Source organism: Antennarius striatus, chromosome 17 (assembly GCF_040054535.1).
Source record: "Antennarius striatus isolate MH-2024 chromosome 17, ASM4005453v1, whole genome shotgun sequence".
NCBI lineage: Eukaryota > Metazoa > Chordata > Actinopteri > Lophiiformes > Antennariidae > Antennarius > Antennarius striatus.
Genome location: NC_090792.1, coordinates 19929035 through 19949178, shown reverse-complemented (window position 1 = coordinate 19949178; position 20144 = coordinate 19929035). Strand labels below are relative to the sequence as shown.

At 44.4% G+C, this 20144-nt stretch overlaps 1 protein-coding gene and 1 long non-coding RNA gene across 5 annotated transcripts; one reads left to right on the top strand and one right to left on the bottom strand.

Annotated features, from left to right (window-relative positions):
* The first annotated feature begins 461 nt into the window (after positions 1-461).
* scfd1 (sec1 family domain containing 1) lies at positions 462-19600 on the top strand. The gene is made up of 25 exons (XM_068338523.1): positions 462-533; positions 1544-1614; positions 1828-1916; positions 2304-2394; positions 2561-2683; positions 2783-2870; positions 3136-3225; positions 3969-4024; positions 4168-4253; positions 4335-4434; positions 6218-6357; positions 6511-6601; positions 7379-7452; positions 8254-8335; positions 8829-8925; positions 9095-9165; positions 12910-12989; positions 13075-13137; positions 13897-13972; positions 15343-15396; positions 17572-17624; positions 17707-17740; positions 17994-18059; positions 18139-18207; positions 19420-19600. Exons 1-25 carry the CDS (start codon positions 503-505, stop codon positions 19441-19443), a joined length of 1899 nt encoding a protein of 632 aa, XP_068194624.1. The 5' UTR covers positions 462-502; the 3' UTR covers positions 19444-19600.
* Positions 15403-19410, bottom strand: LOC137610743 (uncharacterized). 4 transcript variants are annotated; one of them, XR_011038538.1, is made up of 4 exons: positions 18799-19410; positions 17088-17181; positions 16098-16181; positions 15403-15848 (listed from the first exon to the last, which is right to left on the bottom strand). It is a non-coding gene; the product is annotated as an uncharacterized lncRNA (long non-coding RNA). The 4 variants fall into 4 exon arrangements; XR_011038539.1 differs by having other exon boundaries at positions 18861-19410; XR_011038541.1 differs by lacking the exon at positions 17088-17181.
* Positions 19601-20144: the final 544 nt, after the last annotated feature.

Sequence of the window (20144 nt, the reverse complement as noted above, 5' to 3'; positions counted from 1 at the left end):
AACAGAGTGGATTGTTCTGCTCATAGCACCAAATTGTGTCTGAACGTGAAGCACATTTACTTAAAAATAACCCTGTTGTCAAGCTTGCAAAAATGTTTTTATAATTTAATTGTAGTTCATTTATCTCAAAATGTCAGATAAATATCAGTTTCTCACAAACGCTCAAAACATCTGCAAAAACAAAATCATTCTCCATACTGCCAGTATATACACTGTATATATACATATATATATACACATATATATATTAAATACACTATTATATACACTATATAATATATACGTATGTATAATATATATAATTATTATATGTATATAATATATATATTATACTCTAGTGTATATATACTTTAGTGTATTTATATATTTGTATACACAGTGCACTGCCTTACCTAGAATATACAGTACTGTACATGTTTTGCATACTTTATTTTGTGAGACCGCTTCCGTTTCCGCTTCCTGGTCCACGTCATCAGGCGCTCCGTCACCAACAACATCAAACATGGCGGCGTCCATCCGGGAGAAACAAACAGGTCGGAAAAGCGACTTTCTTCAGGCAGAATGAGTTGTGTCGGCGGACAGCGGCGTTAGCGATCTAAAAAGTGTTTTGTAAGACATGGAGGCGAACAGCGGAGGGTTTTTTTGGGGGGACTGTCAAGCCCTCCAGGGACTAATTTATCTCTCTGCACCAAAAACTAGCCGCTAATTTAACTCATGAACTGCTTCAGTGTCAATGACGCACAGAAACTATTCTCTACAATCACAAACATGGTTGTTTGGTTGTTAAACATTTAACCCGAGAGATAATCGGCAGCTCGGCTTCGGGTGTGCTAGCTAGCTAGCTGATGTCAGTGTTAGCTGGCTGGAGCTAGCCTGTTGCTATCGCATTATGATCAAATTAACAGACCGGAAGTTACAGAATAGTAGATTTAAGTTGAACTGATTATTACATTCTCTGTTGTTTGTGACAATAATTTGCGTAGAAGAAATATTTTTAATTCATTTTATTGTGAGTAATAAAGAAAGTCCTATCCTGTGTCAAATAAAACTAAGCATAAAAGTTACAACGTCCTGAATTTAACCTAAAATATTTTAGTTAAATTTGTCCAATTCTTCTGTACCAAACAAATTTGTGCCTTTTATTAGCATCAACTATCTTAATATCCTATAGGATATTATAGTTGGATCAGTATGTCCAGTAAAACCAGTTCAATCAAGTACTTCCGGTTTTTCCGGAACCGGAAGTACTACTGACATGTTTTATCACCACCAAATGATGACAGCAACACTGAGGATGACTCCAGGTAGCCCTGCTGGTTCTGTCAGGTCGGACATGAATCGTTGCTTCTGGAGCTTCAGATCAGATCCTACCTGTGAGACAGGTAGAAGGGAGCAAAGCAAACACTCCTGACTGAACCGTATAACGGTACAGACACCCTGGTAGTGTAGACGTGAGAAGACGAATGGACGTGACTGCACAGGGAAAAGGTTCCATTCCATTTCCCTCTGGATGTAAAACGTCTGTGTGTGTTTGTTCTTACAGTTGCTCTGAAGCGAATGCTCAACTTCAACGCATCTCCACTGAAAAACACAGCCGCCGAGCCAGTATGGAAGGTAACACACACACACACACACACACACACACACACTCTGCATCACGCACATGTCTATCAAAATAGTGCCCATTGTACATTTTGGGGACTAAAGCTTCTGTAGTTCCTCCTGTCTGTCATCAGAGACCAGATTTACAGATAAACTATTTTGGTAGTCATAAAGTGTGTGTGTATGTGTGTGTGTGTGTGTGTGTGTGTGTGTGTGTGTTTGCAGGTTTTGATATACGACCGGTTTGGTCAAGACATCATCTCCCCTCTGCTGTCAGTCAAAGAGTTGAGAGACATGGGCATCACCCTGCACCTGTAAGACTCTTCATAGGTTTAAATAACCCAAACCGTCTGATGTACAGGAGAACCTCGCGATACGAGCTGATAAACATACGAGTTATTTGAGATACGAGCCGTACTGATGGATACAACATCAGTGAGACCGGATCTTGTTCTTTACCACGTGGAACAGATTAGAATTAAAATGATTTGACTCACCAGTTCATTCATGGAACGGATTAAACTCGTATCTCCAGGTTCTACCTTAAGTATTTTAACTCTAGTACCTTCTGTCAGAGGAAACTTATATTTTACATTAAATATATTTTCTCTTTTCCTTCTATTAATCTGTAAAAGCTGAACGCTGACGTTCGTCTGTTTTTACTTTGATTGAACACGACTTCCTGTTTGTCCTTCCTTTAGTCTGCTACATTCAGACAGAGACCAAATCCCGGATGTTCCAGCCATCTACTTTATCATGCCCACAGAAGAGAACATCGACAGGATATGTCAGGTACCCGCACACGCACACACACACACACAGGAAGATAGAGAGAGATAGATCATGTTAGTTTATGGATCTTTGATCCAACAACAGGAGAGTAAATATATCAAGGTTCTAACATTTGTGTGTGTGTGTGTGTGTGTGTGTGTGTGTGTGTGTGTGTGTGTGTGTGTAGGACCTGAGGAACCAGCTGTATGAATCCTATTTTCTGAACTTCATCTCTGCCATCAGTAGAAGTAAACTAGAGGACATCGCCAGCGCCGCCCTGGCCGCTAACGCCGTCGCACAAGTCACCAAGGTAACCGCTCGTCTGTCAAGCAAATGCCCTCCCGGGGTCTGCAGCAGCATCGTTGGTTAAATATCTGTCTTGATGTGTGTGTGTGTGTGTCTGTGTCAGGTCTTTGACCAGTACCTGAACTTCATCACTCTGGAAGATGACATGTTTGTTCTCTGCCATCAAAACAAGGAGCTCATATCATACCACGGTAACACACACACAGACACACATACACACACACACAGGTTGTGTTAATATCACTAAACACTGTCACTGCAACGTGAGAGGAAACACAAAGACCAGTGGGTAGAAAGTTGATTCAGATCTTTGTTTCCATGTCTGTCACCACTTGATCGTGTGAACCTTTCTGTGCTGTGATTGGTCCATTAGGCTCTCAATGAATCATGCGTAAAGAATCCCAACTGCCACGAGCTGACTCAGTGTGTGTGTGTGTGTGTGTGTGTCGTCTCCAGCCATCAACAGGCCAGACATCCAGGACACAGACATGGAAGCCATCATGGATAACATCGTGGACAGTCTGTTCTGCTTCTTCGTCACTCTGGGTGAGTTTGAACCGCGGCTACGAAAGCTGGGGACGATCAATAAAAGGATTTCTAAGAATTATTTTTAACTTCCAACTACGGATGAAAAACCTCGTCTTACATTGTTAACCGGTTCCAGGAGACGTGACATTAGTTGAATCAACTCGTCTCCAGGCTAAACTGTAGAAAACCATTCCCAGTTCTGCACTGAACTTTATTAATGTATTTTAATATTATTTAATAATATATGAATCTTTTTAAAATTTTATTTTAATGTAGAACAGTCTCATCTTCATCTCTTCTTCTTCATTGTGGGTCACGTGGGTCTACGGGCTTATAATATGATATTATATATTTTGATTTTGATTTATTGGACAGTGACAGTAATGGTTTACTAGTGGTTTTATGATTCCATTATCTGTGGCAAACACATAAAGTGGAGGAAAATGACAACAACTTGATTTTATATTTCTCTTTTTATTTTATTTTTTAAATCTTTGCGTATAATCAAGAACGACGTGACTCCAAACGACCACCTGAGGTTTACCTTTAGTTCTGGTTGAAGTTGGTCCAGTTTTCTTGATGTGCTTCTGTTTCTGTCCACTAGATGGCGATATTCACTAAGCAAAATAAAAATCTGAAGATAATTTTTTCCTTCATGTTGTGGATGGTGTGACATACATGTTATATTTCAATTTTAATTTGACATGAATTAACTTTTAAATTAATCTGTGTTTTTTTAAAAATATGTTGTTGTCTCTCAGGCACGGTGCCAATCATTCGCTGTCCCCGTGGAAACGCAGCAGAGATGGTCGCTGTGGTAAGTTTGGTTGAATTGATCTGATAGAAAAGGTCAACTTTACACAAATATTTGCATCTTTCCAAACTCACACCAGAAGCCTGATCGTGGCATCAGAAGTGTGTGTCATGCAGCACAGAGTGTGTTTGTGTTTGTTTGTGCAGAAGTTGGATAAGAAACTCCGTGAGAACCAGCGGGACGCCAGAAACAGCCTCTTTTCCGGAGACAACATGGCCCCCGGACAGTTCAGGTATCCGTGAAACTCCCGCCTCCCAGAATGCATTTCTGCATCTGGATGTTGTTAACGTCATCCATCTTTTGTCGTCTCCAGTTTCCAGAGACCTCTGTTCGTCCTGGCAGATCGTAATGTGGATATGGCCACACCCCTCCACCACACCTGGACCTATCAGGCGCTGATCCACGATGTCCTGGTGAGCTGAGCTCAGCAGTTCTTACTGAAGTCTAAGAAACGTAAAACGTGGAATCATTTCCTGCAGCAGCTTGTTGGTGGATACATCCAGTGTTAGCTGAGAGCGTTAGCAGCCTGACCCTTTAGTGAGGTGACGGCGAGGAGGTGAGATGAGGACGTTTACAACCAACAGAAAAACTAGTCTGTGTGTGTGGCGAGAGGGCAGAACCTCACACACACACACATACACACACACACACACACACACACACACACACACACACACTTGAACTCATGCCGAGCTGAGGTGCTCAGGATAATACTGACAGCAGTGGAATGTGGAGTTACATGGATGTGTTATATAACATGTCATCAACACACACACACACACACACACACACACACACACACACACACACACACACACACACACACACACACACACACACACACACACACACACACACACACACACAAACATGCCTACTGGCACCAGCAGACCAAACGTTGGCAAATACAGCGTGAAAACACTACCCTGAACAAATCCTTTGTCTCGTATTCATCCGTCAGGCTAATTTTCTTTTATGAGAGGAAAATTCAGCTGTAATTTTACAGCCTGAGTCATAGTGGGCTTCAGTGGGAAAAACACAGAGGAGGACAGTAGAGACACTCAGCCAAGTACAGTGAAGAAGTGGCATCCAGGACGTGAGACGCGATAGTAAACACAACAGTAAAGAAATGTTGTGACTTTAAAGTGTTGCAGCCAAAGACATTAAAGTAATCCAGTTGAAAACATTGATTTAACAGAGTCAGATATTAATGTGAAAGTAACCCAGTCAGAGACATCAAAGTATTGATATGATGCAGTCAGAGTGTAAACATTGATGTTCTGCAGTTGAGGACAGTGAATAAATACAGTTGAAGCATTAAATCATGAGACTCTGGTCGGCCGAGTCGTTAGCTTTCGCTGCATCAGCCAATAAAAATACCAGCAGCTTTGACTTCAGTCAAAGTTAGAGCTCTGAGCACTTCATCATTCTGATGCCTCCTCGTTCTTATGAAGCATCCTTTGTTTCAGGATCATTTAAAAATGGCACATCACTCGACCGGAGTCAAGAAAATGAGACGCTGGATTTACTTTGAACGCCGATGAGTTCACGTCTTTCTATTTTTAGGGTTCTGGAGAAAGCTCTTGTGATTTGTCGTCCAGGTCCAGACTCTGATCTGGTCCAAATGGTGGTACTCTCAGTCTCTTCCTTCTCTTTCCTTCTTTAAAAGTTCAGGGTCTGAACAGCCTCCCACCCAGAGGGAGATGGGGTCGCGTCCCTCTCATCCACTGAGGGCCACATCGGTATTAACCTCCGTCCGCCCGCCCCCATGCTGTTAGCAGTAACTGGCCGTCTGACAGGCTGTGTTTGTCTGAACTTCATGCCGTATAAATCTTGAACACAACAAAACTTTCCAGGCTTCATTTGCTGATTTTGGATCTCAGATTTATGAAGTGACTCAGAACGGCCTCTGGGAATTCAGGGCACTCCAAACACCTGAGGTAGATGATGATGACGTCTTTGGTTTTTCTTGGTGGTTTCGCTTTGGATTGGATGCACTCAAAAACAATTCAGAAATGATTTAGAGTTAAAGAGATTCATAAAGGCGTTTGAGGAAGAAGAAAACGACCACAAGGAAGACGATGAAATCGTTTGTGGGTTTGTAATGAGCTCTTTCCAGGTACAGATACATCAAACATCGCCTGGTGTTCGGTGGAACGAGTCCTCAGAAATGAGTATCTTATGTTTGTCCACCAGGACTTTCAGCTGAACAGGGTGGCGATGGAGGAGGGGGCAGGGGCGGAGCCATCTCCTGCGGGCGCCAGACCAAAGAAGAAGAACAGAAAGACCTACGACCTGACGGCCGCCGACAAGTTCTGGCAGAAACACAAGGGCAGGTCGGTTCCTCCTGCATTCATTAAATAAGACTTTACAGTCTTTAAAGGTGTGAAGAGTTATCTGTTTAGTTTAATGACGTCTTGCTCGACAAACCGGTTTATTCTTTAAGAATCTGAAGGAAATTTGGTTGAAGTTTAGTTTGTGTGTTCCAGTCCATTCCCAGAGGTGGCGGAGTCGGTCCAGGAGGAGTTGGACACCTACAGAGCCCAGGAGGACGAAGTCAAACGCCTGAAGAGCATCATGGTGAGACATCTCATGTCCAAGTCAGAGGTCACAAAGGTCACCTCATGTTAGTTCTGTCCCAAAGAGATTCTTAAGTCTCATGAGGCCAAACCCTGAGGTCACACCAAGTCGTTCAGACTCTCAGAGTCTTGGTTTTCTGTTTGTGTACAAAGTTCACCTGGGTCTTACATCCTGAGGTCGTGACATCAAACTAAATGAAGTGCATCTCCTTGTCTCTCGGGTCACATCCGGGTCTCTGAGGTGACGTCTCGGGTCTTTGAGTTCATAAGAGTCACCAAAAATTTAACGAGCTGCTCTGAGCAAATTTTGTCGATTATTGGGGGCTGAAGCAAAAGCTTCAAAACCTCCTCTGTTGCCGTGGTCGCCAACATCCAAACTGGTACTTGTAGGAAGGAAATATTGCGTCAGTAATAAAAGAGGCCAGAGAAGGATAAAGTGTGAGAAATGAGCCTCCTGTCTGGCAGAGAAGTCACCTGAAATCCGTCGCACATAAAAACGGTGTGGGGGGAGTTCTCCCTGCCAAACGCTTTCCCATAAGCAAAGCCCTGTTGGCTCGTCCAGGTGACTTTCCTGCGCTCTGATTACACTCATTACAATAATGGGAAAGTATAAAAATGAGCGTTAGTCTCACACCTTCCTCAAACAGGTGGTTACAGAGTTTGGGATTGTCCTCAAGCGGCCCCCCTGGCAGGCTGGGGGCGACTGGTGTGGTTGGATTGGAGCACCTCGATACAGTTTGGTTCTGATTGGTTGGTCTTTGTTGTTGTTTATCTGAAGGGTTTAGAAGGAGAAGATGAAGGAGCCATCAGCATGCTGTCGGACAACACGGCCAAGCTCACCTCCGCTGTCAGGTAACCACCGCCTCGCCTTCGTGACGCTCGTCGGACCTCCGCATCAGTCCGCTGGTTCGAGGGCCATGTCTTTAAAATGACACCCAGCTACATGACGCTAGCAGTGCTGCTGCAGCGTTAGCGTTAGCTGGCAGAAGACGGAAGAACAGAAACTGACGTCTTTTCTGAATAAAAAATATGTTTCCACTCTTCCAGCTGAAACGGTTCTGGCGGCGACCGCGACACGGCGTGATGTTGTTGATTTGACTGATTTAAATGATGCGATGATAGTCGGGGACGAGCAGATGGTTCATTCCGTCACCTGCCAAGTATTTGAACGAGTGCCGGCCCCCTCTTCCGTAGTCCAAGGACGACTCCTCGGATGGTTCTGAATCACAAACCACCGGGGGTTTATCTCGGTGAGGATGAGGCTTAGCTGGACAAAGGCCATTCATACACCCCCCCCCTGCCTCACGATGAACATTTCTAGTTCTATGTAAGAATATTTCCCAATAACTTTAAAGAATTTCCATGAACTCCAGAGGACCGCTGTGCGTCGAGCCAGGGAACATCTGATTAGATTTTTGGTTGTGATCAGTGTCTCAGGGGGCAGAACCACAATAATCTGTTAACGGAGTCAAGTATTCAGTTTATCGGTGAACTGTATTCCACGGGGATGTTGTTGGGAGAAAAAAAGCAGACGGAGGTTTATTGAATGTGACGGCCTGTCAGTAAAGTAATCCTCCTCTCTGACAACAAACTTGTGGATGAGTCGTTTTGACTCTCAGGTCTTTGTTTTATTTCCTTTCACTCCTTTTGCAGCTCTCTGCCCGAGTTGCTGGAGAAGAAACGACTCATCGACCTGCACACCAACGTCGCCACGGCCGTCCTCGACCACATCAAGGTACGCCGCAGCGCTCCTCCCAACCAGGCCACGCCCCTTCGTTACAGTCACCATACCTCTAGAGGATGGATCGATCTGAAGGGTTCTCCTCTACGTCGTCTCATCTCAGCGTCGGTTTGAGCTTAACACAAAGAGTGTGTTCAAACAGTCACTATAGAACAATAGTGCTAGCATTAAACATGTGAGTGATGTCGTATCCATCCGCCAACACGTGGTAAAGAACGAGATCCGGTCTCACTGATGTCGTATCCATCCGCCAACACGTGGTAAAAACGAGATCCGGTCTCACTGATGTCGTATCCATCCACCATCTTGCGGTGGTTTCCTGAAGCACGACTCGTATCTCAAATTTTGCTCGTACGTCAAACAAAAATATGGAAGTACTGTATATGGCACAATGGCTCCTATCTCAAAACACACGTATCTAAAGGTTCTACTTTTTATGTAGTATTATTCATACACACAGGGGACAAACTATTTTTTGCTCCTCCAGAGTCGGAAACTGGATGTTTACTTTGAATATGAAGAGAAACTGATGAGCAAGTCGACTTTAGACAAATCCCTGCTTGACATCATCAGTGACCCAGATGGTATGGACACACACACACACACACACACACCACACACACACACACACACACACACACACACACACACACACACACACACACACACACACACACACACACACACACATTGAAAAGCTACAATACTATCACCAGATGATGAAACAAACTCATCTTTGTTTGTGATTCCAAGCTGGGACCCCAGAAGACAAGATGAGACTGTTCCTCATCCACTACATCACCGCTCCGCAGGCTCCATCTGAGGTAATCCAACCAGGATCATAAAACGGGACAGAACGCACACACTAGAACAAGACTTATTGATCACACAAGCACAATCAATAACCGTTACGTCATGATGATCTCAGTGTTTAGGTTGTGCATCTTCATTTAAATGTAGGAAACAGAAAATTGACAGAATAAATCATAAAAGCTGAATCTTTTGCTTTTATTTTTTGTTTTATGCTTTTATTTTAAAGGTAGAGATTGTTTGAAATTACAAACCTCAAAACTTGCGCTTTAGTAAATCCTTCATATCTACTGTATATCAGGACGTCTTCAGAGATCATTGTCATCTCATATAAACTCTGCAAGCTAACAATGATTCCTTTGACAAGGACTAGAGAAACGTTACTAATAATATGCGAGAGGAAAGTTTGGCGCGTTGAGAAAAACAACATTTTTAGTCAACAGCAACAACATCCAGATAGTTTCCAGTCGAAGGGAGGTGTTTCATTTCAGATTTACTCCAGTGCCACTTTGCAGCTCCAAAAAACATTGAGACCGTTTCCAAACCGCTGCTGTTGGATTTGAACAGGCTGCCTTCAGAAGCCTTTTATTGGCTCTTCCACTGACCAGCGTGAGTCACCAAACCACCCCTGCGCCAGTTTAACTAAAACCATCACCACTTGGCTTTTATGTCCCTATTGTTCTCCGTAAGTTGAGCCACATCAGTAAGTGATGTTAAAGTTAAGCTCCGAACCCCACACAACGCAGTATGGCTAGTTTATGCTGGCATGAGGATAGCTGTGTCCTTAAAAGGATGGCTTTTTTTCAAATATTGGAAATTAGTTTTAATAAATTATTAATTTTTTTAAACAGCCACTAGTCTTAGAGCTATTCTGTCATAAATCTGAGTTAAACTTGTGAGTGAGAGGCGTTTTAATGGGGATACTGGGTGGTTTCTGGTCTGGATTAGAAGTTGTGCGAGAGCAGAGATGAATCAGCAGTGACATGAGGGTGTGTTTTACTTCGTTGTCCCGCTGTTGTCCGGTGTTGTTAAAGTGAAACCTTGCACCGAAAGCAGAACACTGTGACTCTTGGGGGAACTCTCTCCGGTCCTCCTGTGGTTTACTTCCAGGAACCAAACAAAGTCGCTGAGGAAAGTACAAGAACTGAGGAATTCACAACGCATGACAATGCTCTTCATTCTTCTCTGAAGTAAAGAGATGCAGCCGTTTGTCTGAACCCGACAGACCTGTGGTTGTCAGATGGCGGATTGATGTTGTGTCCGTGCACATGCATGTGGGAGTTACTTTTCTACCTGTGTGCTAAGTCCCATTCACACGGTGAAGGTTTGAATCAAAAAATATTGTAATATGCATGTCAGGCCAGAAAATTAGGATGATTAACTTCAGGTCGTGTTTGAATGTCCAGCAATTTGAATAACAAATCTAATTAAACTGCTGTCCCTTGTGCATAAATGGCACAGACAGCACAGACTGATCATCGCTCTAATGGAATGAATGTTTCTCATTAGTGAGAAAGATGTCTGATTTCTTCAGTGATGAAGAACCTACATATCATCTGATATTAAAAATAATATTCAATTGTAAATCCTGGCTAACCCAGTGGTGCTGTCGACTTAGCAATATCTGATTTGCAGCAGCACATGCCTTTGCGTCTTGCGCCTTTCTTTAGACTCCAATTTCACTTAAATATGAAACTGGAGTTAAACACATCCTATATCCACTCTTGCCATCGACTCTAAACCATTTATTGCTGGGATGTGAAAAATTCCTCTTGAGATTTGTGTCGTTGGACAAACACAACCATACGAAAATTCACTTGGAGTCTCAGATGACAATTCCCCAGTTTTTCCCATCGTCCCAGCCAGGCTCCTCGGCTGACACTCGCGTTGAAGCTGCGCCGTGGGCTCTTACATCACCAGCTGTGGATTGGCAGTCCAGAGAAATGCTTTAGACAGATGCTTTAAGTCATGTCCTCAAAACCACTTCATACTCATCAATATGAACAGGTTTTTATGAGAAGTATTATCTGTCGATCCGCCTTGTTCAAGGTTTTATTATGAGCCAGTGGCAGAAAAACCAGATAGAGGCGATCAGAGTCGATGAGAAGGAGCTCAGCTGGACAGGTTTGGTTTGGCAGCCAGTGGCTCTTAATCTTTACGACATGTCACGGACCGTTGATGTTCGTTAGCTTCTTTAGTTGGTTAAAACGTAATTCACCAGGAGGTCAGTCCTTGTGATCATCAGCTGAAGTAGTCAGGTTAGGGTTAGGAGAACATCTGGAGAACTTTTTTGTTGCCCTTATAAACCCCCCCTAAACCTTCAAAAGCAGTCAGTGAACTTTGTCCAAACTCAGATCTCCAGTTGCAGCTTGGCAGAGCGTCGATCTGCAGAAATAATTTTAACAGTCTATTTCAGTGACCGTTAAACGTGACGCCAAGATTCGAAAGCATGAATTATTGCTATTCATCGATATCCAATGAAAACCCTCTCTTTTGTCTGCGACTCGCCCCGCTGTTAGCATTAGCCTCAGCTGACCTGACATCATCAACGCCGTCTGCGGCTCCTCCAGTTGGTCACGTCGGTCCGGACTGAGCTATCTCTAAATCTCTGGGACGGATCGACGTAAAAGAATGTGTTTCCGTTTGCTTCGCCACGAGGCTCACATTTCTGTTTTCCAGTGAAGTCATCGCTCCGGTACCGACACCGGTGTCACAACTGACTCCGTTACAACTCGCTTTGAGTTTCTGACACTTCTTTTATTGCTGTTGTGCGTCGAGGTTGGAGATTCTTAGCATCGATCCAGATCTCCGGCTCGTCCCAGACTCACCCCCGCCGAGAAACGAGATCCGCTTCCACTTTCATCAGTGGAAATGGATCATCCTGGCGTCACCATGGTCGTCCCTCTCCCTCTGTGACCGACTCCTGGCCTCTCGCCGCTCCCCCAGGAGCTCAGCAGACAGGTGGCCATGTCTAGACTCCACGCTTTGTCCTTCTCAATAGCTGCTGGTAGGAAATAAGAGTTGGGTGGACTGTTTTGGTCCCGCCGTGAGTAAACCGTTGATGTTTCCTCAAGATGTTTGCCTTGGGGGAGCAGAGAGGCCTCTAAAACAACAGCCTGAAGCGGCACCATAATGAAATACCCAAGACGGCATTATTAAGTCTCCATGCAGCGCTGTCACCTCCACTGGTAGCTAATTTGAGAAATTCGGTCTGAAGCAGGAGTTCTGAACACTTTCTGACCCCAAAGCCAATTATTGATCGTTAAAAATCAATGAGAGGCACGACCTGATAGAAAAGGAGAAGAATTAAACTAGACTGGGTGTTAAAGCAGCTTTAATGAATGAGGCTAACGTTCTGCCTTCCGTCTCAGGCTTGTTTCCCTCAGAAATGCTTCTTCTTCGCCAGGTTTAGGACTGTGATGTCAGGAGCAGTGAGGTCGCTCTGATTCATCGTCTGCAGCGGGGGTGTCAGCTGAACGCTCAGGGTCGGGGTTTACCGACAGTTTTCACGGCTCGTTTCTGCCGTTGTTCCAAAGGCACTGCTGGTCAGCTCAACGGGCGGGGTCACCGCACCTCGACCTGTGGACGGGGTCAAGGGTTCTGTCTCACCTGAGCAGAACTGATTTTTAGTTTTCCATGTTTTCTTTTTGAAAACCGACTTATAATCCAGAACGTTAGCCGAGGTTTACCTGTGTTTACACCTGATGTTAGGTTTTATAGCGTCTCATGTTTGCGTGATGGTTCTGTGTGTGTTTCAGTTGGATTTGGATCAGTACAAGACGGCTCTGCTGGACGCGGGCTGTGACCTTTCACCCCTCAACTACATCAAACAGTGGAAGTAAGTCTGCTGTATTTGCCTCATCGATTGTTTTAGTTTCATCATCTTATGCTCATCAGGAGTTTAATTTTCATCTCTTTTACAGGGCTTTTACCAAAATGGCCACCTCCCCAGCTAACTACGGCAACAGCGGCGTCAAACCCATGGGGTGAGTCGACATATGAATTGATTTTAAATGTTTATCGTGACATTCTCACAACAGTTTTAATAGATCTTAAGTCATCAAATCCCAACCCGACTGGAACAGAATTTGGCGCAATGTCCTGGGAAGAACTCACTTCCCAAGTATTGAACCCCCCACATAGGACTGTGATCAGATCACGTCTGTGGAGGTGTTAATTCCACTTTATGGTCAGTTTTTAGAGGCTGGAGCTTGTTAAATTTTACAAACATCTGTTTTTTATATTTCGTAAAACCCTGCTAATATCAACGAGGCGAGACCAAGTATTGGAAACACCTTTCATGAGATCAACTCGAAGTCGTCGGCGGAATCGTAACCGACGAAGCCGATGACGTGACGCCGATCACAGCTCGCACCTTTACATGGTTTGGGTGGGATCGATAAACATTTAGAAGAAGGAAGAGAACAACGGTTCAAACAAACGGGCCGACGAAACACAATCTTACCTTTTGTAACATCAGGTGTGAATAAAATACCAGTTTTGAAGTTATTTTAACATAATTATCAACACCCCTGTGTTAAAGATTCAACTAGAAGTCGTAGCTGCAGCAGAAGGAATGCTAGTGGCAGCGTTAGCATTAGCACGGTGTTAGCTTCGGTAGTAATCAGTCACGACTACCAGCCTAACCCTATCCTCCTCCGTTCTGCCTCACCTCCTCTCTTCCTGATCTTCCCCGTTCTACCTACCCCCCTGTCCTTCCTCCTTGCCCCCCCCGTCCTCCTCAGACTGTTTTCCAGAGTGATGAATACCGGCTCCCAGTTCGTCATGGAGGGAGTGAAGAACCTGGTGCTCAAACAGCATGTGAGTCAAAACGCTTCCTGCTGCTGGGAAATCAAAAAAGAACCCGAATCGCCCCGACCCCCCATAAACATCTGCACCTGCTGCATGAACCTCCTCACAACCAGCATCTCCGTAGAGACGCTACGATCTGCCGCAAACGTGGAGCTCCAACCTCCATCCTCCGGTTCCTGAGGAATCTGAGCCCATTCCTCCAGTTCCTGCTGCAGCCGCCTCCTTCAGGTCCCCACCAGAGGTTTTCTGTGGGATTCGTTCTCCTGGAACCGCACCTCGCTGGACTCGGCGACAGCTTTCACCTGATTGGTCGGCGGATATGTGCGACCTGCCGCCGTGTTGGAGAAGAAAGACCTGCGATCCTCATTTCTTCTCCTTCCACATGATTGATGAAACATTTCTCCATTTTTTCCTTTGAGTCATTTTCTCTCTTCATCCCGTCTTTTCCTTCTGCTGGTTCTGGTCCAGCGTGATGTTTTCTGTCGTGGTTTAACAGCAGCATCATCTGTCTTTTTTAAAAAAACATGCTCCACCACCCGAAAGCGCCTCACTCGACCCGTTTTTTGGTGGCTGGCATGACACTCGATGGAGCGTCCGTAATGTGGCCGGTGGGTTTGCTGCTGGAGAGCAGCGAGGACGATGACAACGAGGAGGATGATGAGGTGTTTCAGGGTGAAGCTGGCAGCAAGCTGAAGCCGTTTATAATCCTCACACACAGACAGAGGAGGCGCTGTCTGTTTTCTTCATACAGGAGCTGAAAGCGGACCAACAGAGTCAGACCGTGATGCTCTTCAGAGCTGCCAGAACATTACAGAGTCTGTTTGGACGCAGCCGTTGCCACAGAGGATATTTACAGACTTCTTCCACACTCGCTGTTCCAATGTTTAAAAAAACCTTTTTTCACCAAAGTGTTTTCAGAAAGGAAGCCAAGCAGAATTTCTGAGGTTCAACACCGTGTGATTCGGCTCGATGAAAACCGTCGAAGCCTTGAACTCACCGAGGTGGTGAAGAAGAGACGGTTTTGGGTTTTCATCAGTCAAACTGAGACATTCTCAGGGATAATGATTTATTAAAAAAAAGAATAGTGAGAGGAAAATTTGTAGAAAACAAACTGATGGAATGGATTTCAGATGAATTTTAACACTTCACTTAAATCTGCTTTTAAATCTGAATCGATCATTTTTATCGCGTCGTGAGGGAAATCGAGATTTTGTTCATTTGAATGAACAAATTCATCAAATTATGACTGAATGCTTCCAACAGTATTGTTGAAATATGGTCGTAATGATTATTGTAGCTTTAAAAACAAAAACTATTTAATACTAAAATACCAAACACTGTTTTTTATGGAACGTAAAATATTTGTCTTCTTATTCCAGAATCTTCCCGTCACTCGGATCCTGGACAACCTGATGGAGATGAAGTCCAACCCTGTGAGTTTCAAAGACTTTTAAGATGAACCACAATATTTTTTCTCATTAGATTTGTTCTGCTCCATGTGAAGGGTCCCAAAAATGCAAATAATACTACTACAGTTACTGAAAATCTGATTTCATCCTTGTGGGTTTTATTATTTCAAGAAATTTTAGAAGCCGTTTCTAATATTTATCCCCAATTGCCTTTTCAGAGAACTTTAAAACACAGTTGAGGAATAATTCTGATGTTATTCTAGCTTTTTTTATCATCTTTAAATCTGATCCTTAGACTCAAACCAGCCACATGTGGGTCGGTCTCACTTCCTGTCTCACTTCCTGTCTCACTTCCTGTCTGGTTCAGTCGGTTCCAACTGGAGACATTAATCTTTAGAACCCTGATTTTTGTTGGACAACAATGGAGGGAGATTTATCAGGCTTGGATCTTCATCCTGTAACTGTCAGACTCGCTTCTGAGGAGACAGAACGAAGACGTTTGTGGTGTGAATGAAGGATCGGACTCATTAAATAAAAACAACACTTTCTAGTATATCAAATGAACTCCAGGGAGCGAGGAAGACGAGGAACACACACATGACGGCACACGTGAGTGCGTTGCACGGTTAAACACACACACACACACGTGCACCCGTCAGGGGTGATGATGATGAGGATGATGATGATGAACGAGCAAAAAAAATTTTTTTGATTCAGCTCCTCACTTCATGTCGCCGGACCCTGAACGCACCGCAGGATTCTCAGCGTCTGGAGTTACGACGAGCAACAAAGATCCCGTTGTTGTCAACCTGGGGGAGGGAGAGGAGGGGGGAGGAAATACAGGACTGGGATGAAGATGAAAGGAATAGAGGAACACATTCTCTCTCTATCAGATTGTCTCAGTGTGTGTGTGTGTGTGTGTGTGTGTGTCTGTATGTGTGTGTGTATGTGTGTTTTTGGGGGCTGTTGAGTCAATACTGAAGGAAAACTGTTCACAGATGATATATAACTAGAAGAATCTTCCATTATGATGGTTTAGCTTAGCTTAGCCTAGCCAGGCTAGTTGCCGTCCCACTCCCCTCCCTCCAGGCTTTATGCTAAGCTAAGCTAGCCTTTTATCTCTGCGGGAGACACATGTGACGCATTCAAACTTCTTCCTAAATGAAGGATTTAAATGTTAAAACATTCAGCTATTATTATTAAATTGATTAATGGCAAGTTGGAATATTAGCTTCACTGCTAACTAGCGATGAACAGAAATAGGCTGACTCTGTAAATCACGTGAAGGGTGTGTTTTTATTGGTGAGGTGTCAACAGTCGAGGTAGAGAACATAGATCAGCGACATTCACCTCCGCCGAGACGCATCGTTCACCTGAGTTTGGATTCTGTCGCCATGGAAACACCCAGAACTTGGATCGGCCCAAAAACAGCTGTTCTAGATGACTTTCCATTCCCAAAGCCTCCATCGGCGATAAACCAGTCTGTTACTTTTAAGTTCATCTGCCACTAAACAGAGCGAACTGATTCCAGTCCCTCAAATGAATTGTTGAATTTATTTATTTAGCTTTAAGTTTGGACTCCGTGCTTCTTTTTTTGTCACATAAGGTGGAAATTCTCTGCAGATTTTTAGATGATTTTTAGAGGGTCATAACTCTAATCTTTTTTTTTTTTTTGGGTTGTGTCTACAAAACAAAAAGTTACGGTTCAGACGCACCAGAAGAACTTCGTTTGACTCTTGCGAGCGTCGACTTCTTGAGACAAATATCGGCGGTTTGAGGAAGTCCTGACGTCACGTCTTCACCCTGAGTCTAAGGACAGGCATCGTTAGCGTCAGAGGATCGCTATGCTAAACATAACGCAGCACTTACTCCCATTTGGCACGAGAACTTTACACATGTGTGAGAAATTACTGCTTTGACTTTACTAGCCTCCATTAATTGTATTCTAAATATATCATATTTTATTTGTGTATTCTGCGCGTTCACCAAAGATGGGAAACAGCGTGTAAACACTTGTGATCCGTCGGAGTCCCGCTGAAAAGCCTTTTTGGTAACTCTTTAACGAGTCGGGTTTATAGCAGCTGCGTGTTATTTGTGGTAAATAGCTCGTGTTAAACTTTTACTAGCGGCCCAAATAACTTCGATGTGATGCGTGTAGAATTTATCCACCAACTGATGTTTTTCCCGCTGATTTTCCAGGAAACGGACGACTATAGATACTTTGACCCGAAGATGGTGCGAAGCAGCGAGAGGTACGACACCGGCTTCCTGAAGTCTGACTCCATTGGATTGATGCTTTGACTCGCTGTTAATGTGTCTCTTCCTCTTCTTCAGCTCCATTCCCAGGAACAAGAACCCGTTTCAGGAGGTGAGTTTCTGGTCCAACTTCCTCTTCTACGACCAAATCAGTCCCGTTACTTCCTGTTAGAACCGTCTGTGTAGTAGAACTCCTGCTGAAGCTGAAGTCGATCAATGAAGAAAACCGTTGGTTGTTGTTGTTTACCCGCCAGCGGTCTTCTTCTATCCCGTCTTTGTTTGCTCACGGTCGGGTTTCACGGCTCATCGTCGCCCCCTGTTGACCACCAGTCCTCTTCCTTTAATCACTGATCTGTTTGTTTCAGGCCATCGTGTTTGTGGTGGGAGGAGGAAACTACATCGAGTACCAGAACCTAGTCGATTACACCAAGGTACCGTCACAACGCCCACAAGGCGTTCGCTTTAGGATCGTTACTCTTCCGAAACGTTGACCTAACTTTGTGTTTCCAGGTCAAACAGGGGAAGAAAGTTATTTACGGCTGCAGTGAACTCTTCAACGCCTCGCAGTTCATCAAACAGGTGAGGTGCCGCAACTACATACGAGTGTTGTGATCGTTTAAAGCAGTGGTTCCCAAACGGGTGAGTGGGCGGAGTGAAAACGGGTGTGGCGACGCTTTGACGAGAGGGCTACCAGGTAAACGGGAAAATGTGTCGAGGCAAACGTCCCCCTCACTTCTTACGAGTTAAGACGTCAGATCCCGATTGGGAGAGCAGATTCCCATTGCTAAAGTCGCATCTGTGGCTCCAAATGCTAAACTCTCAACAACAATGGTAACGACTGTTTCCGATCAACAGATTTATTGATCTAGATGATTATTGGGGGATTTGATTTTTCTGTGAACAAGGACCTAACCGGAGATGAAGAGCTCTAAATCATAAACTACATCAAAACTAGATCCGTTGCAGCCCGGAGGTTTTTTCCACGCCGAGCGAGGACAGGGGATCCGATCTCAACAGCTGTTTTGTTTCACAGTGAGTCCTGATGGCTGTCATGTGGAAATGTTTGAATTGTGGGATGAGATCAGACTCTTCTTGGAGGAAAACGCTAATGAACTGGCCCCAATTTTTTTTTTTTTTTACAATAACAACTTTCTCATGGAGCTGACATACCTCAGTGACACGATTCAGAACGTCATCGGTTAGACACGCAGACGAGAGGCAGCGACACACACCTTTCCACAGCTGGCAGATTGAGATGGCATCGTTCGCTTGAATTCTGGGAATGTTGGACCGGCGACGGAACACAGACTCGACCGAGAGCCTGAAATCCTTCATCGGAATCAGCGAGCTGCAGAACACAGGGATCCAGTGGAGGAAAAAAAACACTTCCAGTTCAGGATCCTGCAGAATCAGACACAAAGGGTTCATCGGCGTCCCCCAAACACACCGTGAGTCGTCGGGGTCACATGTTCCAGTCGTTGTTATGGGTCCGTTACAGTCGCTGAAGACACAAGCGGCTGGTTTTGTCTGAGAGCGTCATGTGACTCGTTAGCGCCGCGGTTGGGTTCACCCGACTCGACGTGTGATTGGTGGTGAAACTGCTGAGACGTCATCGTATGTGGGTGAAAGGTGGTGGAGGAGAACCCCGCTTTTAGATAATAATACAGCTTATATTTGGGGGTTCTACTGTATAAAACGGGGCCAGAAAGAAAGTTTGGGAGCCACTGCTTTTTTATTTACTCACCAGAATCCTGTCGTCTGAATATTTTTCCTACTGCCGTCCCTTCACAGCTCTCCCAACTCGGCCAAAAGTGATGGAAGCGACCCGGACCCCGACCACGTGAACTTCTCTCTTGATTCCAGTTGTTTTGTATTCATTCGTCTTCTGTAAATGGACTAAACATTTCCCGTGTTTGTTGTCATTTCCGTCTCTTCCGCTCAAGCACTAATAAAGCTAAACAGTCTCAACTCACGGTGGCGTCACGTTTTTTCTTTTTTTACTCGTGGTGAGAAAGTTCGGTGGTTCCGTCTGTTTTACAGTTGCTTTTGAGATTTCACTGATGATTTAGCCGTCAGGTGAATTATTGACTTGTTTTTTTTGCGCGAGCCAGACCTGTTTTAACCGTCAGAACCACTCAGAGCGGAAGACCTGAGGCTGCAGAACCAGAACATGCTTTGATTCCCGTCTCCAAACGCTTTTTTGTCCTCAATGACTGAAGCAGACTCTACTCTGGAAATGTTCTGGTGTCGGACGGACCTTCAGGATGGGTGAGTGGAACGCCATTATAGAACAGTTTTCAACTCACGTCTCCCTGTAGGTGGAGCTGGAGGAAAAGTAAAAGCCTCATCATGGTTCATCCTCTTGGGAGCGAGAAGCAATTGAGATATTTGCCTTTTCTATCCTTACTTAAGCCTCATTTGTCACGGTTTTAAAAATATCGCTTCTACAAATCCATCCTGACATAACAAATAGATTCTGTACGTAATTCTAGAAACTGAATTTGAAATTTGTCCTC

Bases quoted from the DNA above. Each gene is read 5' to 3' on its own strand.
- scfd1 (XM_068338523.1), top strand. From the start codon at position 503: ATGGCGGCGTCCATCCGGGAGAAACAAACAG. The intron at 1,917-2,303 runs GTAAGACTCTTC...TCCTTCCTTTAG, and splicing joins ATGGGCATCACCCTGCACCT to TCTGCTACATTCAGACAGAG. The intron at 3,226-3,968 runs GTGAGTTTGAAC...GTTGTCTCTCAG, and splicing joins CTGCTTCTTCGTCACTCTGG to GCACGGTGCCAATCATTCGC.